The sequence below is a fragment of the Pseudorasbora parva genome, chromosome 24 (assembly GCF_024679245.1).
Source record: "Pseudorasbora parva isolate DD20220531a chromosome 24, ASM2467924v1, whole genome shotgun sequence".
NCBI classification, from domain to species: Eukaryota; Metazoa; Chordata; class Actinopteri; order Cypriniformes; family Gobionidae; genus Pseudorasbora; species Pseudorasbora parva.
In genome coordinates, this window is record NC_090195.1 from 5,332,321 (window position 1) to 5,351,538 (window position 19,218).

The following is a 19,218-nucleotide window of genomic DNA, read 5'->3' on the forward strand; positions in this document are numbered from 1 at the left end:
CTTTGACATGATTGTGGTGTAGGTTATACATTATGAGATGATGGTTATTAAGCTATATTGTGCCTCATGAAGACCAAAGTTAACTGAATGTCAGATTAACCTGTAAAAGACTGGTCAGTTGTTTTATGTAACCGTTAACAATTGTTGAAACATGGGTTTTAAATTAACTACTAAAAACAACAATTACCTTAATTTCATAAAACTTTAATAAATGTATTCATATATACACATGCATTTACAACAAATGTAACTTTTTCCATTATCTTTCTATTAAATACCATGTCCAAGTTCTGTAGATAAACTAGTAAATGATGGCAAAAAAATACTATTCACATCAAGGAACAAATGATTAATGAACTCAAAGCAAATATTAAGGGTGTGCGGTAAAACTGACTTAAAAACCGGTTGGCAAGAACCCAAAATTGTGAGTTACAACAGCATCTAGTGTCCTCAGACATTGATAAAATGGTTTAAAAGTGGTTTTGTTCCATCATATTTTTGCACATTCACTCAGTTGTGTCCCACGGTGAGTCTGGCTGAACACAGCGCCTGTCCTAGGCTGTTGGATGCACAGCATTTATAGATCCCCGAATCCCCTGGTTGTACATGAGCGAGCGTGAGTGTGCAAATGCCGTTCTCGTCGTAATTCATCTGAACTCGCCCGGACTTCTCCAGTGGCGCCTCATCGAACAGCCAAATGACTTCAGGGTCAGGATATCCTGCAAACAGAAATCATTTCAGTGAATTAAATGTTTTTAAATGGGAAAGTTTGTTGAAACTATAGATGATACAAGTCATGCATCATGATACATCAGGCTTTTATGGCTGATTTAGGAGTATAATCTAGTATAAGATGGAGCTTATAATGGCATCAATATTAGTCAAATCCATACAATAGGACCTCTGGCTCCTCCCAGTGGTCCTAACTAAGCCATTTGCAGAAATCAGAAATACACCGCTCCCTGTAAGAAACAACCAATCAGAGCCAGGAGTAAGGTCTAAGCAAATCAATCATGCTCGTGTGCGCGCTGATCACACCGTATCATGCACAGCGGGTTCAGGCATTCATATTCAAGATTACCGGTGTGCTGCAGCTTTGTTTATGGCGGACAAACAATACAAACTGCCCATTCCCCGACTGGCACCTGCTCATAGAATAAAGACCAGTAAAAGGAAAAAGACAAGTGACGAAGAGAAAAAAGAAAAAGTGAAAGAATTCGATAGAGCCCGAAATAAAACGAGGGTAAATATCGGAGCGGCTTTTCCGAGGTGGAGGGAGCTACGTGTCCTGAAAGGATTTAAAACCGATGCAGAGTTAGCCACATTTCTGCTTGACAAGTAAGTATCTGTATCCCTGCTTGATTTGTATCACAACTAAGATCAAATGTGAATGAATTAACTGTTTATCCGCCGTCCTCGGTGGCTCTGGTTCACGGCAAGCTCCGTTGTGAGGGAGGGCTGTAGCAAAGCCGTTAAAAAACAGAGGTTTACGACTTTCCCATAGACTTCCATAGGAACTGGTGAATGCGGAAGTAAAGCGTGTCACAGTGACAACCCCGTTCATTTCAGTGCATCTCAAGCACACTGGCTGGCAAACTGATGATAATGCATATTGATATTTTATGGCATTATCGACCTCTCAGGAATATTGGCAAGACATTTTATGAAGTACATTTATTGTTATAGCCTCCTGGGACCCAGTATTAGACACAATATTAGTGAATTTCTCTGACATCATACACGACACGGTCATGATGTCCTGTAAAGAGCACATTGGGGGCTGTGTTTGCAACATCTTTGTTTTTAAAAACGGCTGACATTGTTTAGCACTCGTATAAGAATCTGATTTATTATAACAAATCAGAATAATTTTCAAATAGTTATAAATCAACATCTCAGGAAAATGTTATGGGGTTTATAATAAAAAAAATGACTTACAAAACAGGGCATTGATTTCATAAATGGCCACTGAAGACACTGGGACTTTTTTTGTTTATCAGACATTTGAAATAGGTGAATAGGGAAATAAATTACATATCAATATTCCTATGAAATATTAGATATTATGGAAATGTTGTCATCTATTACACTTTTCTTCATTGCATGTTGCTCCAAGAACACGTTAATATGCAAATTAGATGTGTATACATTGAAAGGGAAAATCTAAGTATGGCCATTTTACCCACATATTGCATAAAGTAAAATGGTAAATTAATGCATTCAGTTATATCTATTTTTCATAACATAGCTCAGAATTAACGTTAAACAAAGTTTGTTTTAAAAAAAGAAAAACCTGAAAACTAAAAATTGATTGGTAAATTAAAAATAAAATCCACTGTTTTTGCCCATGCATGCAATTTCATATCATTAGATTTTTTTTTTAAACAATTGAGTCCTGGTGTCAACTACAAAGAACATATCATAACATGTATAAAATATAACTTTTAACAAAAATTGCCCATTTGTTTCTTATGCTCCAAACAATTTAATGACATGAAAAATTACAAAATTCGAAAAAACTTTTTTTTTCTGGGTCAAAGGTTATAATAAATCATTATACTCTGCAATCAGATATCGTGAGAGCGCTGGTATAAGCTACTATATCCAGATGTTCTCTGTCATATTTGAACAGTTTTTGTCTCCGAGATCTTTCTGTCGAATGTGTTCAAAATTCAGGCTAAGTCAACATTTTCTAAAAACTCCCTACTGCAGCTTTAAACTTATGAGCATATCTTCAATAGCCTCCTGCTGCATTGTCATTTTGTCCACAAATTTACTAGTTAATAAATGATTACTTCTGACACCCTGAGCAGTACCGTGTATTGTGCAGGCCAGGTTGACTGTGGCTCCACAGCTCTCTGTGAGGTCCCGCAGGGTTTGGTGGAAACGTGGTTCACTCCTCAGCTGTTTTTCCAGTGACGCTACAGCCTGTTTGGCCTCTTTTCCCAGAGCTTGCTCTGAAAAACAGTGACACGCGGGACATCATGAGAAGGACAAACCATTCATCCTTGGATAGTTGCAGGTCAAGTCATTTTTGTGCCACTAGCCAAATAAATAAATAAAAAGTGCTCAGGCAATAGCATCCCAAACACTGAAGATCTTCCCATGTGTCTCACCATCTGCAGTAATGAGAGAACGTGGGAGATCAGATTTGCTGCAGTGAGCCATCCTCTTAAGCGCAAGCAGGGCTTTACCAGTTTTCTGCAAGATAGAATCGATATGAAATTTACCAAACAGGTAAATAATAGTATTAATGACCACCTGAAGGAACACAATTTTCATACCTTCCACTTTTGTCGGGCCAGGAATCTTCTCATCTTTTCTTTGTTAAGAGATTTTTTAGTTGATCTTGAGTCCGAGTCATCAAATGAGGCTATCCAGGGATGAGCTAGACCCTTCTCACAGGACAGCCTTGTTCTAGAAGTGAAAATTGCTATTAAAACACTGCATAAGTGCATGACTTTCCTAACTTTCAGACCAATTCCATTTTGAATGTTGACTGAAAATGGGCAATTAAATAAGGGTTTACAGGTTATAGTAAAACATGCAGCCATGTTTTACTATAAACTACCTCTTATCCTTCCTTAATAGGCCACTGATGAAATCTTTGGCCTCCTCCGTGATGTCCTCAAAACTGTCAGGGTCAAACGCCCATTGTGCCGCAGTTACCAGAGCGAAGGTTTCTGCATCACTGTTTCCCTGGAATGGAGACTCACCACTCAGTCTGGAAAAACAGTTGAAATAGAGGCATTAAAGAAACCAAAAATGCACATTAGTCTGTAGACCTGTCCAGGTGGAGACCTCACAGAATGTAGCAGATGACGCCGATGCTCCACATGTCAGTGGCCAGATCTACAGGTTCATAATTGACCACCTCTGGGGCCACAAACTCTGGAGTCCCATGAAACACCATCAGAGGTTTCCCAGGCTCTACAAAAAAAGGCCAAAACAAATTGTATATGTTTATTATAATATATAACTCACAAGTGTTAAATTCCCATGGTTTAGTCCATCCTATTCCTGTTTGTGTGGAAATTAGGATGATCAATCCTCAAGTGATCAGGAGTACAAATAGACATGCTCAATTTTAGCAGCTTGTGTTTGTACAAAGTCCTGACTGTAGAGTGGACAAGAAGGATATTTGAAGACAGACAGACATCCACTATATTACTGAAGATAAAAAGGTCAGGACTAGAATAGGGAAAATAATGGTTACAATCAGACAAGCTTTAGGACCCACTTTAGAGTGGATTTCACCGAAAAGCCAAAATTAGCCCTTGATTTACACACCCTTAAACCATCCTAGGTGTACAACATTCTTCTTTCAGACAAATACAACCAGAGTTAGCCCTTTTAAAATATTGTAGAAAGCTAGATTTTACTTCATAAAGTTTTAAATGTGGATACATTTTTTACACAAATGCGTCACTTCAGAAGGATGGATGCAATGTTGGGACTTTAAATCTCCAATAGTATACATCTCCAAATGTTGGGCTTTCATTATAATGCTTGGACATTTAATATAACTCTTGATTTCATTCGTCTGAAAGACACCTAGGATGGCTTGAGGGAGAGTAATTTGATTTATATTTTTGGGTGAAGTATCCCTTTAAATATAAGGACCGCTTCCACTTTTGGTTCCATGTTGACATCACATGACCAAACGCGGGTTTGCTCATTGGCTGACGCAACAAATCTACTGGTCAGATCATCAGAACCGTTGAAAAACTGGCTGAGGGAGACGTCAAACTCTTGTCAAAACGCCAACGAAAGCTTACATCGGTGGTTCTGATAACCTGTTTCTATGATAAAGCAAAGGGATGGTAACAAACAGGTTTAATGTAGCAGTGTCTGTAGCGTTGTAAAACAACGGCACTTTAAGATGACGCTTCCGTTGTAAAAACAAATTCAGAGTTGACAATCTCCACCTGACCAATATCTCTGCCAAAGTGTTGTTTAGCATTAAATGCTGTTAGTAGCATTAAATAATGGACCACGGTTATGCATTAGCCGCAGGGGCATATCAAACTCTAACGAGGAAGCGGAAGATTTCAGACGAAAAGAGAGCAAAAGATCGACTGAGGCAGAAAAACAGAATAAACATCGGCGCGGCCTATTCCAGGTGGAAAGCGCTGAAGGTGGAGAAAGGCTTGAAGAATGACGAGGAGGTTGCTCGTTATCTGCTGGACAGGTAAACGGTTACATTACGTAGACGACGTTTAAAGTACCGAGTCTCGGGTCTTCATAAATGTGTGGCAAAACATAGCAGTCGTGTCGGCTTCTTCGTTCTGACACGTTTCATATCAGTTTTATATAATATAATTTAAAGTTTTACACAAATTGTTTACGCAAAGATGGAGACAGTCACTGCACTCAAATTTAATTTTAATTTTACACAATGCGCGTCAGCCGTTCAAATGGCACTTCAAGTGCACTTGCATATGATTTAACAAAGTAAAAAAAAAACAAGAATTTGAAGGCGACAATTTTCGTTTTCGGGTGAACCAGAGCCATAGTTTTTCAAGGGCTCTGGGGTGAACTACCCGTTTATCCCTTTAAACGGCGAGTCGGATTTAGAAGCCGCGCGCTTACGTCACGTCCGTAAATACGAAGTTTAGCCTATGAGTTTAGCGCGCGAGTCTGTGGAAGGGGCTGGAGTTGTAGCTCGTCGTAGATATAGTCAGCTAGATCGATTAAGTTATGGATCGTTCTGCCTCTGAGAAAACCACCGTGGTTATAGTCAAGGCTCCTCGAAACCTGGTGAGAAAGAGGGAATGCAACAGAATATACAGCAAAACTAGAATCAATATCGGCAGGGCTTTTGAGCGATGGCGAGAGTTGCGAGAACAGAAGAGGTTCAAGTCCGACGCAGAGATGGCTTTCTTCTTGCTGGACACTGTGGACAGGTAAGGTTTTGGGTGGGCGATCGTTATGTAGCCAACCCCAAAAAGTGTTACGGTTTAGTCACTGCGGTCGATCTAAAGCACAAACTACATAGTGTAGATTAGGGAGGTGTGCGTTCATTGGGTACAAAGATGGCCAGCGTTACTCCTGTTCAGAATTGCCAAACGGCAGTGTTCATATTCTCTCATTTTCGTTTACTAAGGGTGTGTGGTGAACATCTTTCACAAGACAAGCCCCCGAGAAAGAGAGGACGACCGCGGAAAGTAACAGCTACATCGCAATCTGAGGTATGGAAGAAAATAGCTAAATATTGCACAGGCGTCCTAAACCAAGTATTTAAAGTACTTTAAAGGTTATTTACATTTGATAAATAGCAGTAGCTCTTGTCAGGCTGGTAGGTGTAAAGTTACACTGCATTAATGTGCTAATCTTCAACATGGATTTAGGATTCATCTCAGCCGAGTTCAGACCACCACTCAGACTCCGAAGCTCAGCCTAGTCCGGACCCCCGGCCCACAAACGACGAGGTCCTTGGCATCTGCTGTGACCTTCCTTCCCTATGGCCATATAAACCGGTAGGTCCTCAAATGCAATACATCAACACTAGTTTGGTCCAGTTGTGCCATCACAGTGCTTGCAATCCAGCAGTTTATTAAAATCTTCAACTTTCAAATGTCTTGCAACTATTTGACTTGGACACTTAAACTTTTTGAACATTTTATTTACTGAATTGTAGCTGTAGTTATGCCATGTTTTTAAAGTTTATAAAACTTCCTAGTTTTTGGTGAAAATTCAACAAATGGTTAATTCTAATGTGGTAGTGCTTATTTTTGTATAATCTAGTGACTTAAAAGTTTTACAAATGAAAGATACGTGCCATTTGATTTTCTTTTATTTGGAAAAATAAAACGATTCGCAAATTAAGTCTAGAGGAAGCCATATGCAACTGCTTTCTCCCATTTATACTAGCAGTGTTGTACAAGTTAATGTTAAAAATAATGCTATGCTTTTAAAAGTAATTAGTAATCTACTAACTGTAGTTAATTTAATACTAATTGGTAGATAGTAATTACTTTAAAATCACCTAAATCCCATATCAACCTCAATCAGTTGAACAATACAAGGAAGTATATATATATATATATATATATATATATATATATATATATATATATATATATATATATATATATATAAAAAATAGTTCAAATACACTATTGTTTTTTATATATATAAAATTGTTAAATAGTCTATAAAGTATGTAATGAAACTACATCAGAAGTAACCAATTCAATTTCAGAAAAATTAAGCGTGAGCCCTTTTTTTTTTTTTAAAGGTAAAAAGTTACAATAATCAGTCACTTAATACTAATATGCTGTGTTGGGTGTAACTAAGTCCCTGTTTTCTGCCATTTAGGATAAACAAGCACAACCTGACCGCCGAAATCAGGATGGGTCCAATCTAGATGTTGTGGTTGGTTCCATTGCACCATCCTTTGTTCCTCATAGCTCATCTTCAAGCGCAACCACAGAAGACAAGGCAATAAACTGGGAGGAAATAAAGGTTGGCGAAACTTTTCTGTGAAACACTTTTTTTAGGACTACAGTTTTTCCATATTTTAGTAAAGCTATCAAAACTCAAACACTAGACACTCATCCAATGTCATATGCATTCTGGATGCTTTTTAAAGGACAACTCCGGTGAGAAATGAACCTAGGTGTATTTAACAGATGGTTACCGAGTAGATAGTTCTCATGGAAATCAAATGTAAAGAGTTATCTATAACTAATCTCTCTAAAAACAGATTAGCTTATAACACTAGTCTATGGGGCACCGGGTAGTGAAATTAAATCGCAAGTTAATACCACTAACAAGACTCAAAATAGCCTTACACTAACACGGCAGCATAATGAGGGTCTCTACATGCAAACCGAAGCATAGAGAACTTTGTAAGTGTACAAACAGTTTAATAAGAAGATACTTTGTGAGGCTATTTTTAGCCCTGTTAGTGGTATTAACTAGCGATTTAATTTTACTACCCTGTGCCCCATAGACTAGCGCTATAAGCTAATCTGTTTTTAGAGATAAAACTCTTTACATTCGATTTTCAGAGAACGATCTACTCGGTAACCATCTGTTAATTACCCCTAGGTTCATTTCTCACCAGAGTTGTCCTTTAAGCCGCATGAAGGCTGCTTTACCTTCTCGATTCACTTTCTTGAAAACATGAAAAAGTTTGGTAAAGAAATTAGAGTCCAATCTCGTCTACAATGCTTATACAAGCCTTCATATCAAAAAGTTAAGATCACAAGGAACTGATGGGTCTGAACTGTGCACTGGTTGTGTAACTGCTTTTGATGCCGTTTAAAGCCTCAGGGCAACTTTTAAAATCTAGCTCATCAATTGCTTTGTCTCTTCTAGGATGAACTGGCACAGACTGCACAGCGACTGGAAGAGCGATTAGATGCCATGAGGTCCTTGTCTGATGGAGCATTAGAACCCATTTCAATGACAAGAGGAATAGATCAGAAGGAAGTGCAATGGGTGGTCAATAAATCCAGTTTGAAGGGACTTTTTAGAACCTGCCATCAGTGTGGCGAGCCAGTTCTGGAATTTAAAACGCTAACGTCAGGGAGCCTCGTCCGCATTCAGTGGGAATGCTCAAAGGGACATCTCATGTGGCTTTTCCCTAACTACAACCCAACGTAACAGACACTGAAACCAGACGTGAAGGAATGGACGATAGAGTACGCATCTAGGTTTTATAAATTGGGAATAAGAACATAATTTACACTGTGGAATGAATGGTACTTTGAATTTGTGGAACAGAGGGTTAATTAAATTGTTACACATCAGTGGGTGGCAACAGGGTCCATTGAATCATTAGTTTAAGAGATTAAATTAAAAGTGCCCCTTTATCCAGTGATGAAACAAGTGAAGTTTCATTGACTCATTCAAACTGATTTAAAAAAAAAAAAAAGTTATAGTTTTAAATAGACTTCAGTTAATTTGTCAGAACCTCTTGTAAGTTACACGGTTAGTTGTTTATTTGTCCAGTTACATTCGTGAGAGATTTGGGATCTTCATTTTAAACAATTTAAGCAGCTCTAACACACTGAACTCACCCAGTTTGCTGGCCAATCCAAAGTCAATGATCTTGATGAGTGTCCCAGTGCCGTTCACACAGACGATGTTCTCTGGCTTCAGGTCAAGGTGAACGATGTGTTTGCGATGCATGTACTGGACTCCTTCCAGGATCTGACGCATGTAGTTCACACTGTTGGGTTCGGTGTGCTCAAAATTCTCATCTACAATCCGTTCGAACAGCTCACCGCCTGCAATACTTGAGACATAGATCATCATGGATTAGAAGTGCAGTCTAGTTTTATAGAATTTAACACCAAACATTGGAGATGTTTTCCTTAACTTTCAAAAGAAAGTTCAAACATTTTGGGTAGGTAAAAAGAACAGTTTAATGTCTAATGAGATTTAATGCATGCTGACTTACACTTAAAAAGTTTCTGTGCCAAATACACTCCTTCAGGATTCAAACAAGTTTCAGAAAGTTTTTCAGAGTGTGGCCCTTTGACGACATAAGGGTGAAATTCCTTTTATGGGCATTTCTCCCAGATGACCTCAACCAGAACGAGAGAGAGCACGCCCATTTTGTTGGGAGTACAGAAGCCGTCGGCAGCGTGCTCATTTTGATTTTAGACCACGAAATCAATGTCATAAAAGGAGTGCATTTCTGTTTGTGAGGGAAAAGATAACCATGTTATTTTAGCACAACCTGCATCCACCGTTTCCTTAACTCTGGGTTATATGGGAAGCTGATCCCAAATAACCCAGAGTTAAGGAAACGAGGCAGTTTGTTTCTCCAGAGCAGTAACAGAGTTCTGCAACTGTGTTTGTTTGCTTCCGGTCATGAATCAAAGCCACAGGTGGGGAGGGAAACTGAAAATCAAATTTCTTTTGTTGGCAATCATTTAGGTGCATATAATGTGAACACAAACGTACAATGAATCGAGAGCTATCCAGAGATTCTTTAGCTCTGCCCACCTAACCTCCATAAGTTCGACTGTTTCTGGAAAGAATCGGTACAGCGTATCCGTTTTTAATAAATCTGATTTAACTAAAGACTCAGAGATATGAAGGATGCAGTTCTACTCTGTAGGTACTCAAGATTAATATGAAATTCTCAGAAACTGTAATGTACCCTTTAATTTAAAATGAATTTTACAGGTGCACAAATTCCATAAAACCTTTAATAATGGTTTGGTCTATATAGCAGAGGTGGGCAATTCCAGTCCTGGGGGGGCGAGTTTAGCTCCAAACTCACCTGCCTGTAGCCTTCAAGTAATCCTGAAGACATCGATTAGTTGTTTCAGGTTTGATTAGGGTTGGAGCGACGCCATTTAATGTGAAATTTTAAAAAGAATTCTAGTTTTGAAAAAATGTAACTTACTACTCAAGAACCATGACGATCTCGGATGGGGTGTCATAGGCTGCGAGACACTGCACCAGCTTCGGATGGTGTAGATCATTCATCAGCTTGATTTCTCGCCGAGCTGCCATTTTTTCTCTGGAGACACGGGCCCGGTAGAATTTCCCCGCACACACCCGGCCCGTCTGTCTATGGGTCATCCTGAACACTTCCCCAAACTTTCCCCTGTGTGGAGGTATATTAAGATGATCATGTTTGAGATGACCAACAGAAATCCCAATTTTACATTTTATTAAGACGCTGATACTCACACTCCCAGTTTTTCATGGACATTATAATGATCCCTGGCTTTATGTGTGGTGTCAGTCACAACCTCCACATATGAGGTTACTTCCTGTTGTGGCTCAACTGTAACACATCAATTGTGCTTCAGGAACGCTTAAAATAATGCTGTAGTTGTTACTATACACTTAATACTGCCTGTTGTGTGTGCTTGTGTGTAAGAATGGCAAGGTTAGAAGGACATCCATCTACCTGCAGTGCTCATCTTAATGCGGTCCGACTCCTCACTGGGGTCACTGACTCCCACTGTGTTGTAGGCACGCACTCTGAACCGATACTGTCCCTGCAGGTCGAGACCAGAACGGACCCGATACGAGGTGTTTTGACACCGGTCAGTGAGTACAGTCCAGTCTCCAGGCTCTGGTTGGTCCAGCCTCTGATGCTCCACCACGTAGCCCGTGACAGCAGATCCTCCGTCGAAACACGGACCAGACCAGGACAGAACCAGAGACGTGCAGGTCAGCTGAGACACGAACGGACACGAGGCTGGAGGGTCAGGACAATCTGGGGAGAAACAGTGGATGAGAACCAATTATTAACTCAAATAAAATACATAAAAATAAAGAAATTTGACTACTAACATGACAAACTGAATAGATTTAATAAAAAGTAATAAAACAAAAAACCAAAGCACAAACACTAAAACTATTAACTGAAAGTTAAAAAAATAATAATTAAATAACCACAGCTAAACTAATAAAATGAAAGCTAATAAATACAAAAAGCTGACAAGCATACAATTACTGAAAATATATTAAAAAAATATTAAAAATAAACTAAAGCTAAATAGAAAAGACTAAAGCATATATAAAAATAAAAAAAACAAGTGAAGAGAATATTAAAGCTAAATAGAAATTGAAAACTACCAATTCAAATGACAAGCACAATATATAACTTCAACTGAAAGTATTTAAAAAAAAGTACCTACAGCAAAAAATATAAGAAAGCTAAATTGAAATATTTAAAAAAAATAAGGCAAACATGCAATTAACAAAAAAAGTTATTGAAAAAGAAAAAAAAGCATGCGCAATTATACACACACTAATATATATTATATACAAAAATATATAATATATAAATATATATATATATAGTTAGTCATTTCTCTTTTAGTCTTTTCCATTTAGCTTTAATATTAATTAGTTTTAAATTGATTAAATATTAATTTGTTGCCCTATTTTGTACATGTATATAAAAAGCTACATGGAAACAAAAAGTACAATTAGATAAAAACTAAATATCTAAAAATAAAAGCCAATTCAAAATACTACATTAGTAGGCTATATAAACATTAAAAGAACACCAATAAGAACACAGAGGCAGTCTGATTGGTTGTCAGGTCATTACCACCACAGATGTGTATGTAGAATGATTACATCAAAGATAAAGAAGCCAACAAACAGGTTAAAGGCTGTAAGGTGATCAAGGTTTCTTACCAATGACACTGAGGCTTGCGGTCCAGTGAGATGTACCTCCTCGGTTACAAACAAAAAGAGAATAACTCCCTGCGTCTACAGGAAGGACCTCAGAGAGAACCAGGGTGCTGCTACTGCTGCTGCTCTCCACACTCACTCGTGCTCCTCCTAACACGACCTGACAGAGCAACAGAAGGCAAGCAACTGACTCGTGAAGATATTTTAGGGATTTGCTCTTGTAAATTCAGGCCAAACCAACAGGCACTCTCAGTGACTTCTAATGAAGTGGTATGAAGTCAGCTCTTCTTAAGTTCACACAGGTGTAGAGAATCTTTTTAATCATCCTCCACTAATGCAGGGTTCCTCAAATCCGGCCCTGGAGAGCCAGCGACCCTGATCAAAGACACCTGAACAAGCCAATCAAGGAGTCTGATCAGGTGCTGCGTCGTCCCAAATCGCCTACTTATACTGCGGCCTAAAAGTATGTACTCTTTGTGAAAAAAAAGTACATGCTTTTTGATTGTGTAGCAAAAAAGTATGCAGTCTTTGGGACACTACTTTGTCATCTTTAACGGACTCTGTCGCTTAGTTACGTGCATCCCATCACCGTTTATCTACTCTGTCAATCATTGTCAGATTCATCACTTTGTTTCTTGTTCTTATCATATGCATATATAAATCAAAAAATGCATGTAAAATGTACTGGTGAGATGTTTTATATTCGTTTTGTTTAAACATTGCTGTTTATTTTGCTATAGATATTTTTCATATTCAGATTATAAAGCGATGTTTATTTTCTTAATGTTTGTTTTTATTATAATAAAGTAAAGTAACTAATTACTTTTGAAAATAAGTAATCAGTAAAGTAACTGGATTACTTTCTTGTGACCAACACTGTTCGTCACAGTTCAAATCCTCCACATTCAGTTTCATTTCCTACCGTATGGGAGAGAAATGTAGCCGCATGTTGATTTGCCATGTGTGGGTCTTTAATGTAGAAACTCTCGTCATGTGTTTGCGGTTTAAATATAATGACGCATTTAAAAGTTAATGGCCAAATTTATCATTAAAAAAGTTTATAATGCTGCTGCAGATTAATTATAATGTGGACAACACTGAATAAATATATTTTCGTCAGGTTAAATACTGATAATTGATCACTCAAACCCCTTAATCTAAACCTCCAAACTTAATCGTCTGACTCGCACATCCGTCATGTTTGTAGTTTTTAAATTGGGACGCAGGGAGGGTTTGAGCTAAACTCTGCAGGGCAGTGGGCAGATTTGAGGAGCCCTGCACTAATGCTTCACAGACCTTTTCTCTGTCATGAATCCAGCAGGACGCCACCGGCCCAGAGCTGCTGAAGCGGCAGTGCAGTCGCGCGCTTCCTCCGACACGGGCCACAACCTGCTGCTGAGGATCCAAAAACTCAACTACAGCACCTGCAAAACGGTCTAAATTATTACAGCAAACACAGTCTGACTACTGACACAAAGATTGAAGAAGTTCAGGTTCTCAAACCACAATAAAGATGATCCACCTTTAGCTGCATCACTTTTCTTATAAGAACAATTGCTATCATTGTGGACTAGCTGCTCAATTCCTGTAATAGTATTGAATTCATTTTGAGGATCTTCATTAGTTTTGCCCAGTGTTATTTTGGTAACTTTATGATAAGGTTTGATTTTCTAAATAAACTTCCACACCATTTATTAATCTTAGCTAATGTTAATCTCAATGGTTTATGAATACATCGAGTTCAGAAGTTGCATTAATGCACTCTGAACTAACAAACACTAACAACGGCTAATATATGCTGTCAAAAGATATTGCTCATTGTTAATGTTAGTTAATGCATTAATTAATGTTAATTTAGCCCTTGTAAACTGTAACTTATTTAAATATCATTAAAATAATATAGTTAATATTTCAATATTCTGTTTTCATTTTATTTTAATAATTTTGTTGTTTTTGTCTTTTCTTTCATGTCTATTATGTTTTAGTCAAAAATAAGCATTGCCTGGCTGAAATCAATTATGTAATCTTATTTCAAATAATGTAAATTAAGTAATGTTTTAAGTTAATTATAACTATGTAGTTAAATTCTGTGTAAAGTGAATTAAAAGCATATCCATCCAGTTTGTTAATCTAAAATTATTCTAATGCTTTCGGAAGAAAAAAAAATTAAGTAAATGTAAAACTAATGAAACTAACACCTTCAACCTTAACTGACTGGTATCACATTAACTATGCGAAAGTAAAACTGAAAAGCCCTTTATCAGAAATCACACACTCACCTGAGCTACTGCAGGTGGTTTTATTCAGCGTGACGTCTGCAGTGAAACAAACCAAACTCATAAACATGACGCGTACAGAACTCTTCAGCCATGTGTGACTTGCTATGGTTAAGACCATGGGGTAATTAAATCTGGCATATAATTGGCTAGAAGACACATTAGGCCTCTGTGATTGGCTACAGGCATAACGAGACCCAAGACTGAATGCAATTTAAACAAATCGGTTTCCAACCCCACAATCTGTATTAACATTTCTGAAATCACATACCTGACAAAAGATGTCTGAATTCACAGTGCTCATAAAAGAGTAGGTAAAACGTGCACACTTTACTATCCCATGAGGCAACGGGAGAGGATTTGTGAATGGAGATGAAGGGACGTAACTGACTCTGGTAAGTCACATGATAATAAACATGTCGACGTCTGAATTACATTCATACTACTGTGGGATTGCAAATTTAAGAATCTGTTTAAAACTAAGGAAAGTACATTGTGTTTAGCATTTAAGGTAAAGATGGTGACATCGGATGAATTATTAGTTTCCAGCGAGAGGTTTCTACCTGTGCTCTTTATTGTAAGTCAAATGAGCCAGATTACTGAGAATCTCACCTTTTGTCTTTAATGGCTCTTGAAGCCTGTCCCATTTTAAATACTTCAAAACGCAGATTTTTACGCAGCTTTATGGTATTTACATGTCAACGCTGTACTGTCCTTTGTATTTTTCATATACATACGACAACCATAAGGATCCACTGAAAATATTAAAAACGCTGCCAGGCCACTAGTTGGCGACGTAGTATAGACTGAGCATGTAATACGCATGCGCTTGACATCACTGTTTTCACAAATTCAAGTTTTTGTGGTTTACAAGGAGACAATAACAGTATTGTTTTCCAAAACTTGAGCTTTGACACCCGTTTTCAAAAGTTTGCCATTTAAGCCCCCCAAAACTAGCCTGACGTGGTCATACTCAATTCTAGTCAGAATATGAGTCTGAAACTGCTCCATTGGGCTGTGATTATGAGGCGTGTTTCAGCCGAACCAGGAAAGACCTCAATTGGATAGACCTACAACCAATCAGAGCAACGAAGCGACGCATTGTCAAAAGTCAACAGAACTCAACTGCACTGTGTTGTTAAGTCCTTAAGTTTTTTTCTGTCCGCGGGTTGAAGCGACTATTGTGATATATAGACCCATGAGTGCGAATTTTAGCAGGCAACCTTGCCAAAATAACACACATTTTACCCCCCAAACGTAATTTTTTCCCCCGGAGAACCCCCCGGGAAGCTATTGTTTGGGCCTAGTGGTTGGCAGGTTTTGTTGTTAAAAACTTTGGAACTTTGTCACGCATGCTGAAATCAGGCTGGAATACACAATCTTTGCCGGTGTTGTAAAAAAATTAAATAATATAATGATACACAGAGTACTCACCCAACATGATCATCATTTCTGAGAGAAATTGTGAAGGTGAATGCAGATACAAACAAGCTCTCCGTTTAGGATTTGAACAAATATAATCCAAGCCCCTTTGATGACGTGATGATTACGTTATGTTTATCATCTGTCCGTCATCGTCTAAAGCCCGCCCTGTTGATTTCATTGGTCCGAACAGTTTCTGGCCAGACCGAACTAACCGACGTAAAAATTTTGTGGGCGGGGCTAAATTCGGCTGGCATCCAGGCTACCCCAAAACACCATTGTCGTGTAAACGAACGGACAAAATGCATAACGTTTTTGAGTCGAACGCAGTGTCGTGTAAGCAGCCCGGCTGAAAACAGTACTGTTATTGTCTCTTATTGTTAGTGTAAACTGCAAAAACATGAAAACTGTGATGTCATGCGCATTCGTATTATGTGTTCAATCTATAAGTGTGAAGTGTTTCTTTACAAAGTGACACGCCATCTACTTTAGCATTTTAGTCGTTTTCGCACAGCCATGTGAACGGACGGAACGTAACAAGAAAAACGTTTCTGTTTTTTTTACATCGTTGTCGTGTAAACATGCCCTCGATCATCAAATAGTGATTAATAAAAAATAATTAATTAATCTGTCAACATTTAAAATCTTGAATGTTGTAATATTCTTGTATAAGGTCTCTAGTTTGTAAGGATCATACCTGTACTCGTCTTCACTCGCTCCAGGGTATTTTTAGGAGACTTTTTCTCTGCATCAGTAGTTTCTGTTTGAGAGTGTCAGAATGATGTTATTTTAACTGTACAGAAATTAAAACCCATTAAGCTACAGCTGAATAATAAAAAAGTTCATCGCTTTCTGTGTGTACACTAATGTTCAAAAGTTTTTTAAATGCTCACACACAAAATGTGGTAATTGAGGCTCACTTAGCGAAAGCATCATGCACCTAATCGTGAGACTTAGCCTGTAAAACTGCAAGCACATTATATACTTTACACTCAGTTTGCAATTGTAAAACAAACTTTTTGCAGAACTCTAAACACAGTTCTCTACATTAGACACGTCATTCAAAATGAACAGCTCTTGTGTTTCATTTGGAAATCCCTTCATTTTAAATGCAAACTCATTTACTGATTACTTGCATCCATTGATCATGTGTGTGAACCCAATAAGTTCACTTCAAAACTCAATGAAAACTCTTCAAAACTTAAAATCAAAACTCAATGTTTTAACAAAGAAATGATTTTTTACCCCTGTGCATTTCTGATTATAATGTAAATATACCTAATTTGATTATTTAGAAATCAAAACTCAAAATAAAATGATCACCTAAACCGCATTTTGGTTTATTTTGAAAATATATCCTGAATACACATACAAGTCACCTTAGATGACAGATTGTTAGCAGCTTCACAATATCAATTTCAAATTCTGCTGTAAAGCAACTCTAACAAGCCAATGGTGTCATTATTCAGCTCAAGTCAGTTCAATAACTGTAAAGTTCATCAAATGTGCACGCGTATTATAAGTATAGTGTATTTGTGCATATACTGTACATGATGTCTGAGTGCTATGACAAACTCCTGCGTGCTCCAACAAGCAAAAGACACAAGATAATCGCGGTTATTATATGTGTGTAGTTTGGCATGTAAAGTTACTATTCCAAAATAGAAAATAGTTTAAACAGTTTTGAATGAAGTGCTCGCATTTGCAAGAGAGTTTTACTTGTTTTTGAGTAATTTAATAAATGGATGCATAGTTTCAGAAATTGTTTGCTAATTTAAAAAAAAAATACTATAGTATTACTTTTATTCAGCAAGGACGCATTAAATAGCTTAAAAGTGACATTAAAGAAATTTATTTATTCTACAAAATATTTCTATTTCAAATAAATGTTGCTCCATTTGCACAAAAATAATAAGTCTAAATTGCAGCAAATCATCATCATAGAGTGATTTCTGAAGGATCATGCGACACTGAAGACTGGAGTAATGATGCTGAAAATCACAGGAATAAAATCAATTTTTTCAGTTGTCATCATATTCCCCATTTTCATAATATTACTGTTAAATAAATAAATGCAGGCTTGGTAAGCAGACTTCGTAAAAAAATAAATAAATACAAAAATATTTGTACAAATTCTTACCTACCTCAAGCTTCTTGAGCATCTTTACAAGAAAACATTTCCTTAATATCTCCCAAAAAAATATTTGTATAAGATGTTTAAGGAGTGTGTAATGTATGTAGAGATATCTCTGAGGTGATTTACCTGGGCAGCTCTTCTCCTTTCTGTGCGTCCGTTCGGCTCCATTCCCTTTCCTCCTCGACTCATCCGGCGGAGGCTTCAACTCAAACCTGAATGTTGAAATGTAGGTCTTCTTTTGACCCTTTTCAATAAAAGGCATTATTATAGTGTGATATAGAGCTCTCTCTGAAAACTGTTTGTCTCTTCCTCATATGTGCATGTCTCCTTTCATTTCGCTCACTGCTTAATATAACAACATTATCTCGTTCTACTTGAAGTCCTAGGAAAGGGCAGCTGTTATCAGGTTGATCGTACGAATAGTTTGAGAAAGAGACGAAAGCTGAAGTGATTTAGATGAAGTGGGCGGGGCTTCCACACGTGGCCTGTAACCGAAAGCTGCTCGATCACAAGCACAATCCACAACAACAACAAAAATATTAAAAACAACTTGCTCAAATGTGACGGTCTCACTGTAGAAAACTTTGTAGTCATTAAAACTGATCCAGAAATATTGCAATGGCACCCATGATCATCCTCTGCTCATGGGTGTGTGACATATGACATTCATTGCAAATGTGGATGAGCCTGTCCGGCTGCTTGGGATAATTTTGGTTTCTTTGGCCTGGTGTGTTTTGAATTAATGTGTGTGGTCTGTGTGTGTTTGTGCTTTACTGTTGAATTTGACAGATCCATAAAATGTCATTTTATTGGTTAATGCTTAATTCTAAAATCTATTTAAATGTTTTTAAGTACATTATACACACCGATCAGGCATAACATTACAACCAGTGACGTGAATAACACTGATTATCTCTTTATCACTTCATCAAGGAAGACACCTGTTAGTGGGTGGGATATATTAGGCAGCAAGTGAATTTTGTTCTCAAAGTTGATGTGTTAGAAGCAGGAAAATGTGTCAATCATAATGATTTGAGCAATTTTGACAGGGCCAAATTGTGATGGCTAGACGACTGGGTCAGAGCATCTCCAAAACTGCAGCTCTTGTGGGGTGTTCCCGGTCTGCAGTGGTCAGTATCTATCAAAAGTGCTCCAAGGAAGTAACAGTGGAGAACCGGCCACAGGGTCATGGGCGGCCAAGGCTCATTGATGCACGTGGGGAGCGAAGGATGAGCTACTGTAGCTCAGCAGAAAGGTGTC

The 19,218-nt window shown here is 37.8% G+C and overlaps 2 protein-coding genes across 6 annotated transcripts; one reads left to right on the forward strand and one right to left on the reverse strand.

The window, feature by feature from the left end:
* Nucleotides 1–188: 188 nt before the first annotated feature.
* Nucleotides 189–18,310, reverse strand: LOC137063941 (myosin light chain kinase, smooth muscle-like). 3 transcript variants are annotated; one of them, XM_067435252.1, is made up of 15 exons: nt 18,085–18,310; nt 16,519–16,581; nt 14,403–14,438; nt 13,420–13,547; nt 12,127–12,283; nt 10,883–11,194; nt 10,660–10,756; nt 10,370–10,573; nt 9,030–9,247; nt 3,807–3,930; nt 3,572–3,724; nt 3,285–3,417; nt 3,117–3,201; nt 2,817–2,957; nt 189–719 (listed from the first exon to the last, which is right to left on the reverse strand). In XM_067435252.1, exons 1-15 carry the CDS (start codon nt 18,218–18,220, stop codon nt 511–513), a joined length of 2,196 nt encoding a protein of 731 aa, XP_067291353.1. In that variant the 5' UTR covers nt 18,221–18,310; the 3' UTR covers nt 189–510. The 3 variants fall into 3 exon arrangements, with proteins under 3 accessions (XP_067291353.1, XP_067291355.1, XP_067291354.1); XM_067435254.1 differs by lacking the exon at nt 16,519–16,581 and having other exon boundaries at nt 18,085–18,308; XM_067435253.1 differs by lacking the exon at nt 14,403–14,438 and having other exon boundaries at nt 18,085–18,308.
* si:ch211-40k21.5 (uncharacterized protein LOC100332117 homolog) lies at nt 956–9,017 on the forward strand. Of its 3 annotated transcripts, none has more exons than XM_067435271.1 (5): nt 956–1,338; nt 6,107–6,191; nt 6,351–6,479; nt 7,321–7,467; nt 8,326–9,017. In XM_067435271.1, the coding sequence occupies exons 1-5, from the start codon at nt 1,103–1,105 to the stop codon at nt 8,611–8,613; spliced, it is 885 nt and encodes a 294-aa protein (XP_067291372.1). In that variant the 5' UTR covers nt 956–1,102; the 3' UTR covers nt 8,614–9,017. The 3 variants fall into 3 exon arrangements, with proteins under 3 accessions (XP_067291372.1, XP_067291374.1, XP_067291373.1); XM_067435273.1 differs by lacking the exon at nt 956–1,338 and adding an exon at nt 4,041–5,191; XM_067435272.1 differs by lacking the exon at nt 956–1,338 and adding an exon at nt 5,631–5,906.
* Nucleotides 18,311–19,218: the final 908 nt, after the last annotated feature.